This window comes from Drosophila guanche, unplaced genomic scaffold (genome assembly GCF_900245975.1).
Source record: "Drosophila guanche unplaced genomic scaffold, DGUA_6, whole genome shotgun sequence".
Lineage (NCBI taxonomy): Eukaryota > Metazoa > Arthropoda > Insecta > Diptera > Drosophilidae > Drosophila > Drosophila guanche.
The window spans coordinates 6123947-6143280 of NW_022995746.1; the positions used below are offsets into that span (position 1 = coordinate 6123947).

Here is a 19334-nt window from a genome sequence, read left to right on the forward strand (position 1 = left end):
AAGTAATGGCAACAAATGTGATGACAATGCGGCATTAAAAAGCATGAAAAAAGCATTGGCAGCACCCAGCACACAATTGCTGTTGCCTCTTTGTTGCCTCTGCTTTTTTTTGTTATTGTGTAATGTTTTAAATGTTGTGTGTGTGCTGACGACATTGAGTTGACGGCAGGCAGCATTGTGTGTTTGGTCGTAAAAGCTATGGAAAAATCATACACAATGAAAAGCATTCTTATATGGGGGGTTGACACCTTACACAAGACGATTACACAGTCACTACCTTAACATCATTCAAAGTGAGGTCTGTTCATACAGTGGTACTTGTATCTCTGTATCTTTTGGCTATCTTTAGACTGCAGATAAGATTTGTGGAGAAAGGTCTTTTGTCCATCTGTGTGATAAAAGTTTTGTGTTTGATAAGAAATTGCCACTCATTTGAGGCATATATCCAAGAAATGCCACTCTGCCCCAGCCAATAGGTTGACAAATTGAACGCCAAGAAACTTGCGACAGTGCGATGTCAAATGTTGACAAATAAAGTGGTTATATGGCGAAATCGGTTCTGGAAACGGTCCGCCCCTTCGCTGTAGTTCCACACACCCACGTATATTTCCTTTTTGTTTTCTGAGAGAATTATGAAACTGCTTTGAGTAAAAGTTTCACTCTGAAAGAATCTGTCACTCTTTTGTAGCTGTATCTTTTGTCGAAGAAATATCGAGAAAAAAGTAAAAGTTTCTGTTGGGTTCGGGGGGAATGTCAGCTCATAAATTAGAAGAGATATTTCAACTTAATATTCTGTTAATACCTTTATTATGTTCCCGCGATGTTTTCACTTTTTTCCACCGCTGTTCTTCTGTTGTTTATGTGTCCATATTTTTTTAACTATAGATTTTAATCGCTTTCTATATTTTATTCAAAGATAAACCGTATAATGGGGAGCGGACTTTGATTTGCGGCTTACCTCAAACGAATTAGCAATGAACACAATTATTTTTGTAATGGCAAATTACGCTCTGCGCTTATTTTAATGTATAATTAATGAACAAAATAGTTTTGTTGTTGTTTTTGCTGCAATTGTCGAACGAACTTGGCGCCTTTTTAGCTTTTTGGCTTTGACTTTTCAGCTCATTCCGATCTGCAGCAATTTGCTCTGCTGAAGTTGCCAAATGTTATTGACCCAAATTGAAAACGTATAAAAAAAGAACTATACGGCAGCAGCGGCAAACAGCAACCATTCGAAATAGAACCAAGCAAACACACACACAGCTCTCGGGGGGGACGCACAGTGGAGCATAGAGTGGGGCGTACCAGCGGGCTGCTCGCTAGCTACTCGATTTATGGCCACATTCGTTGAAATTTTAAAGTTTGCCGTCATCATCGGGGCTCATTTATAACGCCACGACATTCGGACACGACTCTGCAAAAAGGGAAAATCTACAAGAAAGGATAGTCAGTTGGCAGCATGGAGTATGTACTTTTAGTTGGAGTTTGGAAGTTTCTTAGAGGCAAAAAAGTGGTTAGAAATATGAGCTCTGGTGTAGTTATTATTTATTGTTACAAAATAATTGCTTATGGATAAATATTGTATATATAAATCTGTACTATTTATTTCTTTATTTCTTATCTACGGCAGGGAATTATTTTTTGCATGTAATGAGCAGGGGGTTTCCCTGTAAAACTGCATGGAAAATCAAAGGCAATGAACACTCTCTGTACGATTGGCTGCCATGGATATCGCTGCTGGCTCTTTAGGTTTCACTTTCTTCAGGCAACCCCTCATAAAGATATCTCTGAGACATACAGTAGCTTTATCTACCCTCTTCTGCAGCACATGTAAATTACAAAAGGTTTTATCTGCATATCAGACAGTTACAGTTACAGACAATCTTATCTCTTGGCTCTTATCGCATCGATTGCTTCACTCGACTCGTGATTTTGTCATATACATATTTCCACCATAAACGATCCTGAACTCTACCCCAAGTCTCACTCCACTTATGCCATTTCGCACCCTTAAAGTTTGCACTGTCTCTGAGGTCTCTCCCGCTCTCTCGAGCTCTCGTTTACCGAAATTCCTTTTCTTTCTTTCCGTTCAGTGTCTCGTATTTGCATATCTGTTATCGCTTGACTCTAAGTTTTATTTAAACATTGACATAATTTGGCACATACTCAGCCGCCGCTGCTTCCCCTCTCTGAGGCTCGTTTGTGGCCTAAATTGTAGCCCCCCCTCAGCAGCAGCAGCAGCAGCAGCTGTGCCAATAACTCCCCAATAGGCTCGGATTTTCCTAAAGTGGGAAGTCTGCTTTTTCGTTGTTGACAAAACTAATTGCAACATTTTTGCATTTCGAGATCTCGCTTTTAATTAGCAAACAAAAAATAGCTACAAGACGCAGATGGAGATGGAGCGCCAGGCCCCCTCCAGCTGTAGACTTTTACAATCAATTAACATAATTGGCACCCGATTTGATTATTTTACACAATATAATTTGTCTGAGAGTTCGAGTTGAAGATTTTTGTAGCCTGGCCTACTGCCGGCAACTGTTTTTTTTTTTTTTCTCATTCGTTTCGTTAATTGGCAGAAAACAAACGCATTGGCAGAGCCATTTGGGGATTTGAAAAGAATTTCATTTCAATTTGCAAAGAAGAAAGCAACGGCACATTGGCCGCCAACGGCAAGAAACTCAATGGAAAATCTATTAGCCCGAGCCAAGTCGGTCTTTGAACTCAGCTTTTCAACTCATCGCATCTTCTCCTTCTTTGCTGCCTTTTCTCTGGTGTGTTTTTCGCTGGAGATTTATGTATATCATAATCATCTGCGGTGTGTGTGTGGGTCTCACGAGAGATTGGCTACCCAAAAGCCATTGCACGCTCAAGATATGCCATTTTTTAAGATACCTTTTGGTAAAGGAAGGTAGATGGGGATTGGGACCGAGCTTAGCGCAGGGAAAAATGATATTTCTGTGGCGAAAAGAGTGCCAAAAAATTGCTGCAAAGAGTAGAAATTCTTTATAATTTTGCTGAAATTTGAGTACGACTTAAATAAATGTTTTAAAATTATTTTTTGCACACCAAAACACTGCAGGATATCGGCAATTCGTTTAGTTGCTCCCGCTCCATCTTTTGTGTGCGCTTTGTAGGCCACATTGCGCATACGCCACGTTCTCTAAGGCTTAGATGCTAGCCATGAGATATGCACCAGGCCTCTTGGCTTTGTCTCTGCAACGCCTGCATTTGATATAGAGAGTTGCTTATCCCCCCTGCTGCCTTGGAACACCACTGACTAGCTGGAGAATCATTTTGCGGCTGTTGTTTTTACTCTCTGTGTGCCACGTTTTGTGCTGTCTTTGTCTCTGTGGCACAGAAGTGAAAAGTTGCCATAAGCAGCAGCAGCAGCAGCCATAGATGGAGACGAAGCGTCGTTTGTTTTGTTTGTTTGTTTGTTGGTTTTCAATGCGTTGCTGACCCAGAAAAACTTTTCTGCTTGCTCTTCGGAGCAGCTGCTGTTAGTCGGAAGATACTGGAGATGCCGCTGCCACTGCCACTGACTCTGCCGCTGTTGAATGTGTGCAACCGCAATGGTTTGTATGTGCCCCTCCAGTTAGAGCGCTGGCAACAGCTGCAAGTGTTTTGCTGCCGGGTCTGCTCCACTTCTCGGCTTTCAGCAATGGGTTGTTGATGCCTCCTGCATCTGCTCCTCCTCTTTCAACATGGAATGGTGCCTCCTGCTGCTGGTCTTCTTCCTGCTCTTCTTTCAGGGCCTCCTCTCGAAGGGTCTCTCATCTGTCTACACTTTATCGTCTCGGTCGCGCTTCCGAAACGCTTAAAAAAGCGCAGCATATGGTCATGACGTTTGCCTCATAATTGATACCCCAGCTTAAGCTGATTTATGTTTAACTCTTTAACCAGTTTTCATCCTTTTTTTCGCTCTTTCAACACTTACAAAAAAAGTTATTTAAACTTTTTCAACTTTTTCTTTTATTACTTCATTGCATGGCAGATATATCTGACTGTCCCTCTGTCTGCCTGTTGGCTTGATGTTTTTTTTCCTCTTTCATGGAAAAACTTGTGCCATTAAATATATTTACATAAAACTACAAACACTTTGCAGGTACACAGAGCTACAGGTTTTCAATCGAGTGTTAAACGAGTTTTACAAACAGTTTTTAGCCACAAGCAAACAGATTTTTACTTGGGATTGCTCGTTGTAAGTTTATTTCTTTTTTTCTCGCAGTTCTCGTGTTTATTTGGTTATATTTTTGCTGCTCAAACAACATGTTGAAGCGTAGAGGCTTGTCTTATGTAATTCATAATTCCCGCAGCGCAAGTGGCTGTCAAACTGTTGTCAATCTGTCTGTCAATTGAGGGGCAAGAGCGAGTAGTTGAACTTAGATTCAATTATGCAAAAATTATGCAAATTTTGTTTGTAGTTTTTTATGTTTTGAACCAACTGTAGAAAATGTAAAAAAAAATAAATGAAATTACTTCGGAAATATGGAAATTTTGCCATCAATGCTAGTAGGCATAAATTATGGAAAATATTTGAAAAAAGTATGAAACATTTTTGGTTATTTATTTACCATAGAAATTACAGAAGTAATTCTACAAAGATTTGCAATGATTCAAATTAAATGTATTCCATTTCAAATAGATTCAAAATGTTCTTTAATTGCCAATAAAAACTGCCCATAAATTCAACTAAATTCCCAATTGATTTATTGTTCATAGACATTACCTCATAAACAATAACAAAAGTTACCTACGCGAATAAACAATATACGAAACCTTTAATTAAGATTGTGACTTTTGCATTGAATCTACGCTTATAAATAGATATGAAATCATCAAGCATTGATTGTGTTTGAGGCTGTTTGAGTTTGTTGTTCTGAGGAATTCTGTGACTAGCTCGAGATATTTAGATACTTTCTGCACAATCAACAGACACTTTCTTTGTGGTAATTTATCGAAAGAATTTCTCTGTCACTTTCTTTTCAAGAATTAGCATGTCTTCTGGTCAGAGAAGTTCTCTTTCTGCCGGTGTCTTTCACTGCCTCAGGGTGGGACACTTTCCTCATCATGCAACAATCATTTCGAATTTGCCTGTCATTTCCACAGCTACACAACTTTCTATGACATTTTGCAATTGCCGCTGCAATTTTCTTTTGCATTTTCCACCATCTCTGCTCGACGCTCGCATTCTGCCTCGTGGGGCAAATCAAAATACGAGGCACAGGCACAATTTGCAGTTGGCATTTGCACAATTTACAAATCAATTTCAATTCCATTTTCAATTGGCAGGCGGCAGGCAGGTCTCCCCGTAAACAATTTCACTTTACGCGCGAGCATAGAAAATCAGCAGCAACAACAACAACAAGACTTTCATTTTAATTAGCTAAACAACAAAACAACAGGAAAAAAGGAAACCAAAACAAAAACAAAAATCCAAATCAATATCAATTTTCAAGCCGTGGCGATTGGCTCACCGCAGATTCAATTTTCAATTGAATTTTCGCTGAGAGGTCAATTAGCAAAAAACTCTTTTGATGGACATGTGGTGGCAGAAACACACACGCAACACACACCCAGTGGAGGGGGAAGGCAACTGGTTTTCCGATTTTTGTATTCCATTTTTCATTCATTTTTGTATTCAATTCGAAAGGCAATAGCAAACAGCGAACAGCCATAGAAAAATACTCGTATTTTGTATATATTTTTTTTGCATTGTTGTTGCCTAATGTAAAAAGTCAAACGTGGCTAATTACGCGGCTGCTCGGCACTGAGCCACTGCCTCCATTGTTGGCACCCATTTCGTGTGCAAGGTGTGTCCAACGTTGCCGGAATATCAGTCATAGTCCGTCACCCACCCACCCAAAGCCAGTCCACGATTGGCCTTTGATTCAAGAGTGGTTTTTTGTGAGGAAAATGCCACCAAAACCTTGCCTCGGGGTTTGCAATAAAACTAAAAAATATATTTCAGGGTGAGTGAAACCGAAACTAGCCTGCAGCTTGGAGTTCTTTGCTAATGCAACCACTGGGATTATCGTGAGTTGACTCACGAGTTTTGGTAAGGAACCCCATAGATAGTGCCGCGCACACATCTTGAGCCTTGAGTCATCCGCGGCGCACATAAATTCTCCCCAATCAATTCTTTAAAACATTTTGTCGTTGAGTTACCATAAATTCTGGCGAGTAGAACTATCTGTCTGTCTGTCTGTCTGTCAGTCTATTACCATACCAAAATTCCACTCTACTCTTTGTATCTGTCGACTGTTTTCCATATAAATCGTGTGTCTGCCGCCAGTTCGCTGTCTCTATCTATTTTTCTATGGTCTATTTTCAATCAAAGCCTCGATTCGACCCAAGTTCAAATGTCAATGGCAACTAAATTGACTAAAATAACACACACACACATCACACACTCATACAGTGAAAACGTTTTGCTAATGGACGAGCAATTTTGCACAGCCACAGAGTGCCACACACACGAGAGAGCAATCACAGATACAAATGTATCTTTAATTGCTGCAAATTGCCTTTGAGCTGACTTTGCTTCGTTTCGCTGGTTTTGTTTTCCTTCTTCTTTTTTGCGCTTTCACTGCGAAGTAAGTCAATTTACATCCTGCGGAGAGGATACTCGAGTGTGGGCGTGCTGGCGGTGTTTTTTCTGCGTAGGTGTTGCCCACTAATTCAGTTTCCTGTTTCCCTTTCCTTCCCTTCCCTTCCACGGCGCCTGCCACTTAATGAGAGGCGACAGCAGTCGCAGTCGCAGTGGCAGTGGCACCCGGAACCTTCCACGAATTTAGCAGGGTTTCTCTGTAACTCCTACCTGGTTGTTCGTAGCTGTCTGTCTGTATTTTTGGTTCTTTTTGTGGCCATGTGTTGCTGTCACGTACCCTCAGCGATGCCTAACTAGCCCAACCCAAAGCCCGTAGCTCTCGGTACCTCTTTCTCATTACACAATGTCACAAGCCTTGGATTCATTTGCTTACTATTTTATTTTTTGTTATTTTTAGTTAATTTTTGTACATTTTTTATCGTTTGTCTCGTAAAATATATTTCAGTTTTTGTGACTTGAAATCTTTATGGCGACATTCTGACAGGGTTTTTCTATAAAGATACGGAATCGAAAATATATCTGTAGCTGTGGCTGTAGCTGTAGCCTGTGGCTGTGTGTGAGAATATCAGGCCAGTCACGTCGCAGCGACCGCCTTGGCAAATAATTCAGCAAATGAATAAAATTAGCTCTACAGTTGGAGAGGCAGTGTGAATAATTTCCAAAGAGCGGAGAGACTTTTAGCTTGAATTTTAATTCGAATTAAATGGAAAATATTTTAATAATAATTTAACTAGTTTTAAACATCATTTGTGTTGCCTTTTTGTGTATAATTTCTTTAATAAATCCAATCAATTCAATTCTCTTTGCTAATTTCACTGCATTTTGACAGATAATTGTTGTGCTTTTGTCCAATGAATATTTAACCTACTTAATTATCGTAGCGTGGTTCAACCAATAAACAAGCTACATTTTCCACACATGAACAGCACTCCCTGCCACCGCCCACAAACAAATATCAACATTTGAGCATTTAGATAAGCCTCTCGTTGTCGGCTAAATTGCTCTCTTCTAACGCCGCCACATTCCGGCTCTCCGTTTATTTGCATATGATAAAAATTCTATATTGATTTTTGTGCCATGCGATAGACGGATACACAGATAGAGCTAATGAGGTGGGGAAGTGTCCCACCATTTGACAAGATTATTAGCAGAGCACCGAACAGAAACAACAACCATGGAAATGGCCTTCCATTTTGGCCCAGAATTTTGTTGTTTGGATCATAAAATATAAAGAACATTTTCTGTTTTTGTTTGTTTTTATTTTGGCAAATACTTAAACAACGCGTAAAACTAAAGGTCAAATGGGTTGTAAACCTCAACACAAATGAGGCGCTCGTAAAATATACAAAACAAGGCAACAAAAAGGGGAAACAGAAAATTGAAAATTAGCTACGGTCTGGTCTGGCAGAGGAGGAAAAACTCCATCCAGGTGAAAGCCTTCGCTTCCTATTTCTATTTTCACGACCGACCGACCGACCGACCGACCGCCTTGTCAGCCTGTCAAATGACATTTATTATAAAACATTTAAATGTCAGCTTCGATCGTTTTGTGGCCAATTGTTTTGCGCTGTCGTTGGCCATAAATTTCCACCAAAGTTGATGATGTGAATGGAGGGGCAACATGGTTGTGGCTGTGCCTGTCTGTCCATGTGGAATGGCAACGGCGGCGCTCCTTGTGTGTCCCCGCGACAAACGAACCGTCAAATGGTCTCTGGTCATTCAGTTGCCTGCCGCTGCTGCTACTCCCAGGTCTTTGTCTCTTTTCATTTGGCTCAGCAAAAGATCTTTTACCGCCGGCCGAGCGGCAGCTCAACGGCTCTGCCATGATGTCATATGAGAGACTTAGACAAAGTCTAGAATGGTTCTCTGGGGCTATGCGCTCTCTAGAGTAGGGTTCTCAGAGTTGCTGATGTAAGAGGTGGCAGTGGGAATTGTAGAGATGATAAAAGTGGACAAAGTGAGGAGTTTTGGGTAGCCAAAAGTGGAGGGTGATAGATATAGAATTTAATAAAATGTATAACTACTTTTTATAGTAATTTTTCGTGGGTATATATATTCAGCAATGAGTACCAGAAACTCCCAGCAAGATATCTGTATATAATAACCCTATTTTCCGCTCACTTTTTCCACTGAAATTTTGAATTAAAAATCCCTAAACCATTCCTGAAAGAGCAACCAAACTTTCAGCAAACAATTTTCATGCTTCCCTTTTCCCGCTGCTCTTTTTTGACATGGCTAATTCTAGTTGTTGTCGTGGTTATTTCTCTGTGGCTCTGTGTTTCCGTTTTTTGCCTACACATTTTCCCCATTTGGGCGTTCCAACATATGTTGATTGTAATTTTCAGCTGGCGCCAGAGCCCAGTCCCCACCGTGTCGCGCACTGCCCACTCGGACTCAACCCTTTTGCTGTTTTTGTGTGAGAGAGAGAGAGAGAGAGTCTCTCTATGATGATTTAATATGGAGGGCAAACTGTGCTTATGACATGGCACCAGCCACAGGCTAAAAAGCAGCGAATGGATCTTGAGGTTGCAAACGGACAGGGAAAAAAAAAGGTGCGCCCGGCAAGCATTTTGTTGCATGACTCCCCAACGTTTTTGGCCAAAGTTCAGAGCAGGAAACTGGCCAGTAAGGAGAGCGGGGCGTGAGAGTGGAAATAAATGGAGACTGAAGGCGGTGTGGAGGCTGATATCGCGTTCCCCTGCTTGACTCATGAAAGTCACGTAGCTGGCCACACAGCGAAGAGGGGGGAAAAAAAGCTGTGCTCGCATTTGGGACGCGAACGCCGCGGCGGCAGTCGTCGCGTTCTGCCTGGCATGCCATGTTTATTAATATTTAAATGCAACGAGGCATGCCTCCACTCCACTACCCTCCACTCCATCAGATGGCCAGCAATTTCAGGCTTGAGCGCAGCCAAAATGTTGGTTGGCGCAGCGGCAGACTGTGGGGAGGAGGAGTAGGAGCAGTGCCACCTTTAGCTGCCATTTGCGTAATCCTTTGGCAATGTTCTAAATGCACTGGAGAGCACATACCAGAGAGAGATGGAGAGAGTGGGGGTATGGGGTAGGTGGCAGTGGAGCACATGTTACATTTCTAATGAAGCATGTTGTCCAAGCACGAACATGGCTCTGGAAGTACAGAGTGGTGCGAGTGTGCCAGTGCCAGTGCCAGTACTACTCCAAAAGCTACAGTGCCGCATATTGCAGAGGCACTGAGGGAAAATTCGGAATGGAACATGGAAAAGTGCCAACAATTTCTGCAGGTTTTATATTTTATTTTTTGAGCATTTTTATGGCTTTAAAAACTTAAAAAATTGTCTCTTAAAATTATAGAATAAAAATCATTCATAAATAATACAAATTTCGCTTTGAAATCAACACAAATATTTCATTTACTAGTAGAAATTTCTGGTATATTCTAGACATTTCCTTAGCTAACTTTTCTTTGAGTGCAAACCTCTCCTCCTGCCAGCACACATCCTGACATTTTGGCAATGTCTGTAAGTGATCATCATCATCATTATTTGAGGCAGTATTGAGTTTCAGTGGGAGGTAGCTGGTTTTCGTATTCGATTACGGTTTGTGTTAGGTCATGGGTTTGGCGTTAGGTCATCTATGCGATGGATTCGTTGCGATTGGTTTTTTGGGTTGGGTCATCTACTCACCTTACCGCTACACCCTTTGGCACTGCCCTTTCTGCCTTATCATTTTGCCTCATTTGTAAGCAAGATACTCATTGAGTTCTGAGGTCTCTACATCCATTGGCCACCTCATTAGTTGCACTTCCGCTGTTCAGAGTTCCGTTGTGGTTAGTTCTGCTGCTACTTTTATTGGTGTTTCTTTTCCCGATGGTCAGAGGAGCTCCTCCAGTTATTCGTTCCTTGGTTTTTCTCATTCTCGATTACCACCGACTCCGAGTCCTGCACGCACACCGCACATCCGTTTCGAGTTTGTCTGTACGTCCTCCCAATGGGAACTCCACTTGAGTGTGTCTGCTGTATCTGCAGCACTTGAAGGTACTGCCCCCGCTGCGTTCTGCTTATTATTATTTTGGCTTCTTCTGTGTCGGGTTCTTTGTTGCCACCGTTCTGACGGGCTCTGCAAATGCTCGGCTCTGCTGTGTGCATTGTTTCCCATGAAGTGCGCCCCTACCCCTAGCCATGTGGCATGTATCCTCTTATGCCTTACTCTATCTCTGCTTTTCTCTCTCTCTTTCTCTCTCTCTCTCTTTCGTTCGTTCATTCTGGCACTCTCTAAGGATGTTTATCCTTTTGTACCAGTTAGTTTTGTACGCGAAAGTTGGCTTCATTTGCATTACAAATCGGTTTAAGCCACGAGAGTGAAAAGTAGATTCCCCCCAGCGACCTACTTTTTCTCTCTAGACTCTAAACTCTCTATCCGCTATTCCTCCCACTACCAGCTCTGGTTATATCCTTTCACACAGTGCCTGCCAGCAGTTGGCGCATCAAAGATTCATTCACATAAATCGCACTGCGTTTCCGACTCCGATTTGTGGCTGTTTCCCACGATGTAATAAAAATCCCACTTCGGGGGAGGGCAACTGCAGAAAAACAAAAATTTGTTATGGGCGGGTTGGGAACTGCAAAAAAATAATATAAAAGAGGGGAAAAGGGCGTGCCATCTGCCTTTTTCAAATGCTTTTTATTCGCTTCAAAAACTAATCCACAATTTTTTTTTCTTCTCTTTGCAGGTTAGTACGAAAAAAAAAGTATAAAACGCCCAAAAGGCTGGAGGCATGGACCCAGAGCCAGACACCCGACTTAACATTTTTGTGCACATAAATTATGAGGCAAAGCCGATTAGGAGAGCGGAAAAACGATGGCAAAAATGGAAAGATGAAGCGCATGGAGCGCCGAGGGTTTTATAATATCTCGCCACATATTTAATTTGAGAAATGTAATTGGTGAGGCATTTTGTGGCACGCTTTTGCAGCTGTAAATGCTGTGAAAAAGGGATACCGATGATACCCAAAGCAAAGCTGCTCTTGTCATGCTTAGGCAGGTCTCACTGTTTATCTTTTAAGCAGCTTAAAGACTACGATGGAGAGTCCGATGGAGACTCCATTGGAGACTCTGCATTCAGGTAGATGACGACTTAATCGTTCACCTGATGGCATGACCAGACGCCAATTAGCCACGAGTCCATGGGTTTCTGGTGACAACAACTTTTGTTTACTTTCACTGAGAACTTTTATGCTGCTGAGAGAATCGATTTCTGTCACAGCTGACAAGTTTTCCCATTTAATTTCCCCAGTGAGCAGCAGCAGCAGCTTTGACCGCAAAAGCCTCAAGATTGAAACGTCTGAAAGAGGATACCCTGAACAGAACTGAGCTCTGAAGTATCCGCAGAACCAGACTGAGATACACATCCGTATCCGTAGCTGTTACCGTTTTTGTTGTTTGTGTGTGAGTGGGAAAACTGGAGCCCAATGAAGCTCAACTTTTTTGTGACAACTTTTAATTACATGCGACATCCGTTGACATCATCGACAAAGAGACAGAGTGCTAAACAGAGAGGGGACGGGGGAAGACAGAGTGGAGTCCGAAAACGGAAATTACTTTTGGGCCAATGTTCAAACCATTCTGTGAATGTTTGCCTACACATTAGTCTCGGGAAAGCGCACTAAAGCTGAAGGGAAATCCGATGGAAGTCTCACTGGAAACTGAACTGAGAAATTGTCGGGCATTTAGCAGCAATCTTAATTAAGCAATTAAGCAAATGTTTATTAATTAGTGCAAGAGTTAATGGAGCTGCAAATAACAAACACAAAGAGTGCCGGAGAGAGAGAGAGTGCGGAGGGGGGGGATGACCGACAGGGCAGTGGAGATCATTCACTTGAAAAATGATGATGATTAAGTTATGATTTCGTCTGAAATTTATTGAGTAAAAGCGTTACAAGGTCAGTTTTTGTAGGGATTACAAGAGAAACAGTGAAAGGAGGGGAGTCTGTTGATGGATGGCCATTGTTTTGAGTATTAAGATGGATTTACTCTACACTAGGAAGCTCTTCCGCTATAAAACCATACACTGCGGTAGTCTCCCATGGACAGCTGTGACAAGAGGTGGCTAACCCCCACCTCTGGTCTTCTTACTAGCAGATTATATCTGCGTCTTCATCAAGGTATCATCAACATCATTTGAAAATTGTTTTTTATGAGCCAAGTGTAATGAACCCCGCATTAAGTTGCAAGCAAAATGTTTCATTAGCCAACAGCTAAGAGAGCCAAGAGTAGGTTGAACCCCATGGAGGGGGTATTGGGATATTGCTGTGCATAGCATAGGGAAAAACTTAACTCGCACATTTTGATGTGGAGCCCGCTGGGTAATTAAGCGATGTGGCAACGCTGTCTGCTGTCTCTTCGGTCTCTGCCGTTGGGTTCCCATAATTTATGGCCTGGCAAATAATTATAATAGTAACACAATGCCAAGGAGAGGGGGGTCTACTGCAACGTTATGTACGCTCTTTCACCCCTTCTGCAGACTGTACAAAAGAGTCTTAAGTTTTATTGCATTAGTAGGCAACTTTGTTACTCTTTGATTATGGGAAAAAAAGTTAACTCTGCAATTGCTACTATGTATAAGGTGAGGTATAGTTCTCCCACGATAATTGCATTTCATACTCGTATGCGGTTACAGTGGCGTGTGACACAAAGAAAGAGAGAGAGAGAGAGCGCGGGAACCTAGCATCACCTTGTCTAAGTATAACTTGCAAGTGCTCTCCCACTGCTGCGGTCTGCTGCATGCTTGCCTGCTTCCTCTTAAGCTAAAGCTCTCCCTCTGTTTCCCCTGTTCTCCCTCTGTTTTGCTCTCGGTTGCTGCTGCTTTTGCTCTCCCTCTCCTTCTGCAGCTTCTACTGCCCTGACTTACCCTCTACCTGCTCGCTGCTGCTGCTGCTACTGCAGTAATTTTGTTGTTTCGTTTCTGTTTCATTCCTTCCTTTTTGCATGCGCTGGAGCTAACGGTAACCCAAAGCTAACTGCAATGACCGTTTTTTGCCTGCTGTTGTGTCTCTGCCTGCATTTGTAATTAAGCAGAGTAGATGCAAGTGAAGGTACGGCAGTGCGGCAATCAGGGTGGCCCCACATCTTACGCTTTGTCCGGTGCACCATCGTAGTCCCTACCCTCTCTTAAATAAAACTTGTAATTATGCAAGTTGGTTCTAGAAATGACACAGACAACGACAACGACAGCGGCAGCAGCAGCAGCAACAACGATTGAGATTGAGACTGAGACCAGACTTTGACTTGGTAGAGGAGGATTGGCACTCAAGGAGAAGAAGCAGTGGCAAAGGCAGGGAATGCGAATTAGCAGGGAGAAGGAGAAGGAGAAGGAAATCAAGTCTTTGGACATTTGCCACTTGTTTGCATAAGAGTGAGATCTCTGCACATGGTCTGCCTGTCGATCTGTCTGTCTCTTTCGTTCTGCGAAGAATTCTCTGTTGCGTCATTAATAAAAATGTCTGGCAATGGCTTACAATTTATGGCATGGCTGGCAGGCCAAGCCAGGCCTGGCAGCAGTACCACTTTTCAGATGCCAGATGACAGTAAGCTGGTTTTTTTTTGTTCGTTTTTTTTTTGTTGGCTACTCTAGTCGCATGTGAATGCAAAACTGAAAAGTGCAGGGCATGTGAAACCATAAGAAGAGAGAGCGAGCGAGTGCCAAACAGCAGCAATGGCTTAACAACTGTCAGTGCAAGCAGACTCAACGCTGCTGCAGTGGTTCTACAACCCTCTCTCCCTTTATCGTGCTTGCCGCATGTAAAACTGTAATGCATTTTAAATTCCTTCAAATGGAGATTTATGATTGCCTCCACTCAAGTCGCACATACACGCAATTGCTGCCCCACTTTATGTCTCTTCCCCACAACTGTCCTGGAAATGTTGACACGTGTCCCTGTCACGCCCCCCAACATGTGTCCAACTCCCTTAATGCCACTCCCCCCATAATTTCGTTTGACTTTGCGCCGTCATTGTGGCCATGTCATAAAATAGTAATCGCCGCTTATAAACACACTTTGTCATGGCTGTGGGCAGGGGCTTCGGACAGGAGGGGAGAGTGAGTGGAATTAGGCCATGGAAAAAGGGAAACCCAATCATTAGTTCGATTGTCGTGAAACTCTGTCCTAGGATTGTCCACCCCCGCCCATTTATCCAGAAGAAATGTCAATAATAGTAATGTTGTCTGTGGTGGAGTCGGAAAGGGAATGACCCAGTAAAATGGGGCTTACTGACGTCATGCTGCGGGACTGTCCAACTGTAGGTACAGGAAGCGCAAGGGACAGCACCGACCAGGCCGCTCAATCATCCCTGACAGCTGGACAGGAAGCGCTGTGGATGACAGAGGGAACGAGAGACACGAGAAGAGGAAACAAAGGCGGAAGGATGCATTATGCTCGCTCTTTTCGGGCTGTGGTTTCGGTTTCGCTTCGAAATTTCCGGCCCTAAAATGGATTTATTTATCTTTGCTGCCTTTGGCTTTTTTCTCTCCGCATATTTTTTTTTTATTAATTATTAACTTTTAGTGGCTCACTTCTTGTGGCCCATATACCGGTGTCTGCCGCCAGCTGCCAATATGAAATTTTATATATTTTTTTGTGGTCAGTCGCTGTCTCTCATTCGCTGCCTTTCACCTGGCACGCGCTGCCCAGAAAAAACAGGTGGCAAAAAAGTTATAAAAAGTATGCGCAAAAAAACAAAAATTTTTAATGATTTTTCCATTACACGCTGAGGTCATAGCTGCACTCGTAATCAAATTGTTTCTAGCTAAACACAATAAAAAAAGAGGGCGGGGTGCCGCCTCTTAGCTAATTGTGATGACCTCAACACTTGTCCACTTCCCCACTCTCTCTCTCTCTCTCTCTGTCGCTCTCCCTGCCACGATTTAGGAGAGAGAGCGACCAAAATTCCATTTCCATTTGGCACTAATGGGTTAATAATGTGCGAAAGCATATAAAAAACTTCTTAGACTAATTAAATGTCGTTGCCACAAATGCTCATAGTAGCTGCGGATAATTATCCCAACAGCGCAGTGCAGTCCCCAGAGCCATTTGGGCCATTATCGAAAACGCTTCTGGCCAAAACGGAGAACAGTTATTGAAAGCGGGTTAAGCGCATTAGGGTCAGGGTAAGTGGAGTGGCAAGAGAGAGAGGAGAGAGAGGGAGACAGAAGTAGAGTTCTATGGAAATTGAAGTGGGTGAATGGGTGTTTGTGGGAAATGGAAGTGCGAGGCGCTTAGCCAGCGAGTTTATGCCATAAAGAAGTTGGGAAAGTGGCAGAGAATTAAGGAGAATTAAGGAGTATTAAGGAGGAGGATTACATTAAAAAAGGAAGTAAATTAAGGAAGATTTCGTTGGTTATTGATAGAGTAATGATCAGTGCTCACAACAGTATCTTTCATTCAAATAAACACAAAAATTCGCATTCGAATTTCTTTACATTTTTTCCATCGCCTTCCCCAGCCATAAAAAGTCTTCGATATTCCTTTTTTTACACCAGCCTGTTGGGCTGCACAAAATGTTCGTTTATTCTTTAGCCAAAAAGTCGTTGCTTAAGTCTCAAAAGCAGCAATTTTCTCATCGATCCAATCGCCATACTCCGAGGTGGCAGTGTACACCGAAGGATACTTGGTCGTAGCGCAGGGAGTGTAGCCCCAGGAGACAATGCCAATCAGGTAGGCAGAGCCATCGGAGGAGCGGCTGATCAGTGGGCCGCCACTGTCACCGTTGCAGGCGCCATCCGTGGTGCCAGAGGTCCAGGTGCAGACATTGGACTCGGCCACTTTGGAGTTGGCGGGCAGGGCAGCCTTGCACTGCACATAGTCGATGATGTCCACATCCAGCTTCTGGAGCAGCTCGGGCAGAGCGCCGGAGTTGTCGCGTCCCCAGCCGTAGAGAGTGCCATCGGTGGAGCCCTCGAGCTTCTTGGGTGGCAGTCCAATGCTGGCCACGGGTGCGCTGCCATCACGGGAGATGGCATTCAGATTGAAGGGCTCCTCCAGGAAGATCAGACCAATGTCATAGGGTCCCACACCGCCGTTGTAGTTCTCGTGGACAACATGATTGCTGCGGCTGATCTGGCGCACCTGAGTGTCCTGCTTGTTGGAGCGGCCGTGGGCTGCAGCCACCGCCTGGTACTTCGAATTGGTCAGGCAGTGAGCGGCAGTCACAAGGACACGCTCCCCAAGGATTGAGGCGGCACAGAAATGAGATCCTGCCGTTGTCTGCAGCGAGACAATGTAGGGCGCCTCCCCAGCCAATGCCTCATGGCCGTTGATGATGCGTCCCTCCGGGAATCCTGGCTGGGCGATCGTATTAGCTGAGGCAGCGGCCACTGCGAGGGCAACGAACACCACAAATTGTTTCATGTTGGCTACTGGTTTTTGGTTTGTGCTTGCCAATGGCTCGAGCATTACCTTTTATAGGCGGCACCCTAATCGCATCTCCACACCAAAGTAGATCGCGTATCAATTGTCGTTATCAGTAATCAGTTGATAGAGTGGCGAAGATTTACAATCGTAGACTTCAAGCAATTGTTATTATTATTAGCAGGCGATACGCTGACCGCTGCAGCGCCCTCCCCTTTTGCCGCCCCCTTTGTCCTGACGCATCACTTTTTGAGCTTTTCTGCCAGCCAGGCATCATAATCATAAAACTGTGTAAGCCGTTGACTGATTGCGGGAATGTCCGAACGTTCAATGACAGAAAGTACTCTACTCTAAGGCACAGCAAAGCTGCTGTCTGGTTGTGAAGCCTTGAGCTGCATCTATGCTCTAGTTTTTAGAGTGTTTGAAGTGCTTTTTGGAGTGCTATTAATGAGAGTTTCAAGAGCAATTCAAGATCTGCTGAGATGCTATCACTTATTGGCAGGAACTTATTGGGAAACAAGTGGAATAAAAGGTATTCAAACTTTACTTTTAGCTGCTTAAACCTTCTACTACACACTTTCTTTGCCATAATTTGATAGCTTTTGATAGCTGTAAATCCATCTGTAGACAATCGAAAAGGTTTCTTCGTCATTTCCTTATTGATCAATTAATGTGTTCGAAATAAAGATAAGCTTCTGTTGTGTGTTCAAATATTCTTTCACCACTTATTAGTGTACCTTTTCAGCTTTAGATACTCCGAATTAAGATCTTTATCTCACAATATATCTACCCAGTCTAAACCTCTTCCAAGAACTCTTATTACATTCATCATCTTGGCAGTCTTCTTGTGTCACTGCTCACTGTTCTGCTCGCCTTGGCTTAGTTTTCTGTGCGCACTTTGAACATTTGATACTCCACCGCTGCACACACACAGAACTCACCCAAAAGACCTTCTAAAGTTGCATTTGAGTGACGCTTAGAACAAAGCAACTAATTCGAGTGTAAGCCTAAAGACTGCATGTAAAAGCAAAACCAAATCCAAGCTTGAGCTTCAATTGAGATCTTGAGTTACCCGGCAAAAACCTCCTGCAGCGGAAACCAAATGCTGGGCTTTGTTCAAGCCACAGGCCAGAAACCAGTTAACTTGTTGGGTCAGCTCAACTTTCAGTTTTTTCTGGCCCCTCCATCAATCTCCCCTGCCATACCGGAAAACATTGCTTACATTGGTTGTTGTTGGGCAAAATTATAAAAATTAACAGCAAATTATTGATGAATGAGGCAAAGTGTGTGTAGAGTGTGCAGAGTGGATGTGTGTGATTAGCATGCCAACAAAAGAACAGATCAGATCAGAACAGAGAATGGGGTAGAAAACAGGAACCATAAATGATTGTTCGAATTGGTTCCAGCGAATGGAAGGGAGAGAGAGAGAGAGAGAGAAATGGAGATCAATCTGGGAGTTATCGAAGAGTCAGTTTCCCACTTGAAATCTTTTATGTCTACGACAGGTTGGTCTCTTCGGGTGATTAACTTCACTTGTGGAGATGTGTAAATTATGTTGTCTGTATCTGTTGTGGCTCTTTGTGTTCTTTGTGACTTTGTGTTAACTGCTTTTGTGCCGTTCTGTGCCGTCTTGTCTAACTGTTGTTTTCAGCTCTAAGCAAACGACCTTAGGCTTTAATTTATGCCCAGCCCCGAATACCCCAACGAATACAACCTTGTAATAGTTTCAATAGAAACTTCACTATCGCCTCTCTCTCTCTCTCTCTCTCTGTCTGTCTCTGCGGTTAGCTCCATCTCTTTCGCTTGTGGCATGCCGGAAAAGCATTGTTATTTCGGTCTTTTTCGTTTGCCAACTTTCGCTGGATCGAGAAAAGCGCCGGCTCTGGTGTGTGAAAAGCGTTTTGTGTGTTTGTGGAAATGCCATTTGTTGCCGCCTGTCTGCCATGGAAATTAGCTGACACAGAAACGTTACAGCAAAACCATCAGCCAAGAGCTACATATGTACAGCTGATGATAAAGCTCAATGTTTTGCTCACTGATGCATTGCAGATACAAAGATACACCTTTGATAGGCCTCTCTCGCTGTGAGATCCATAACCAAGGCCGAGTCTCGTCTCTCATAAGCGGATCACTCACTTGACATTTTCATTGAGCCGCAAACGTGTTTTTTGCACAAACATTCCATGAATCAACAGATCGAAGGCGGCAGCTTTAGCCATTAGCTTTTTCTGTTTGCTCTTGCCCAGAAAGGTTTACTCCTCATGTCTTTGGGTCACGCAATGCTAAATCCCTGTCAAAGTTCACAACAGTAAAGCAACAGCAAACTGTAATGACAGCAAGGGAC

At 43.2% G+C, this 19334-nt stretch overlaps 2 protein-coding genes across 4 annotated transcripts in view; one reads left to right on the forward strand and one right to left on the reverse strand.

The window, feature by feature from the left end:
* LOC117582652 (rap1 GTPase-activating protein 1) overlaps positions 1-19334 on the forward strand; it is a 92283-nt gene that overhangs the window by 58317 nt on the left and 14632 nt on the right. The window lies entirely within an intron of this gene.
* On the reverse strand, positions 16105-17031 carry LOC117582653 (lectizyme-like). The gene has a single exon (XM_034270555.1). The coding sequence runs from the start codon at positions 16988-16990 to the stop codon at positions 16175-16177; it is 816 nt and encodes a 271-aa protein (XP_034126446.1). The 5' UTR covers positions 16991-17031; the 3' UTR covers positions 16105-16174.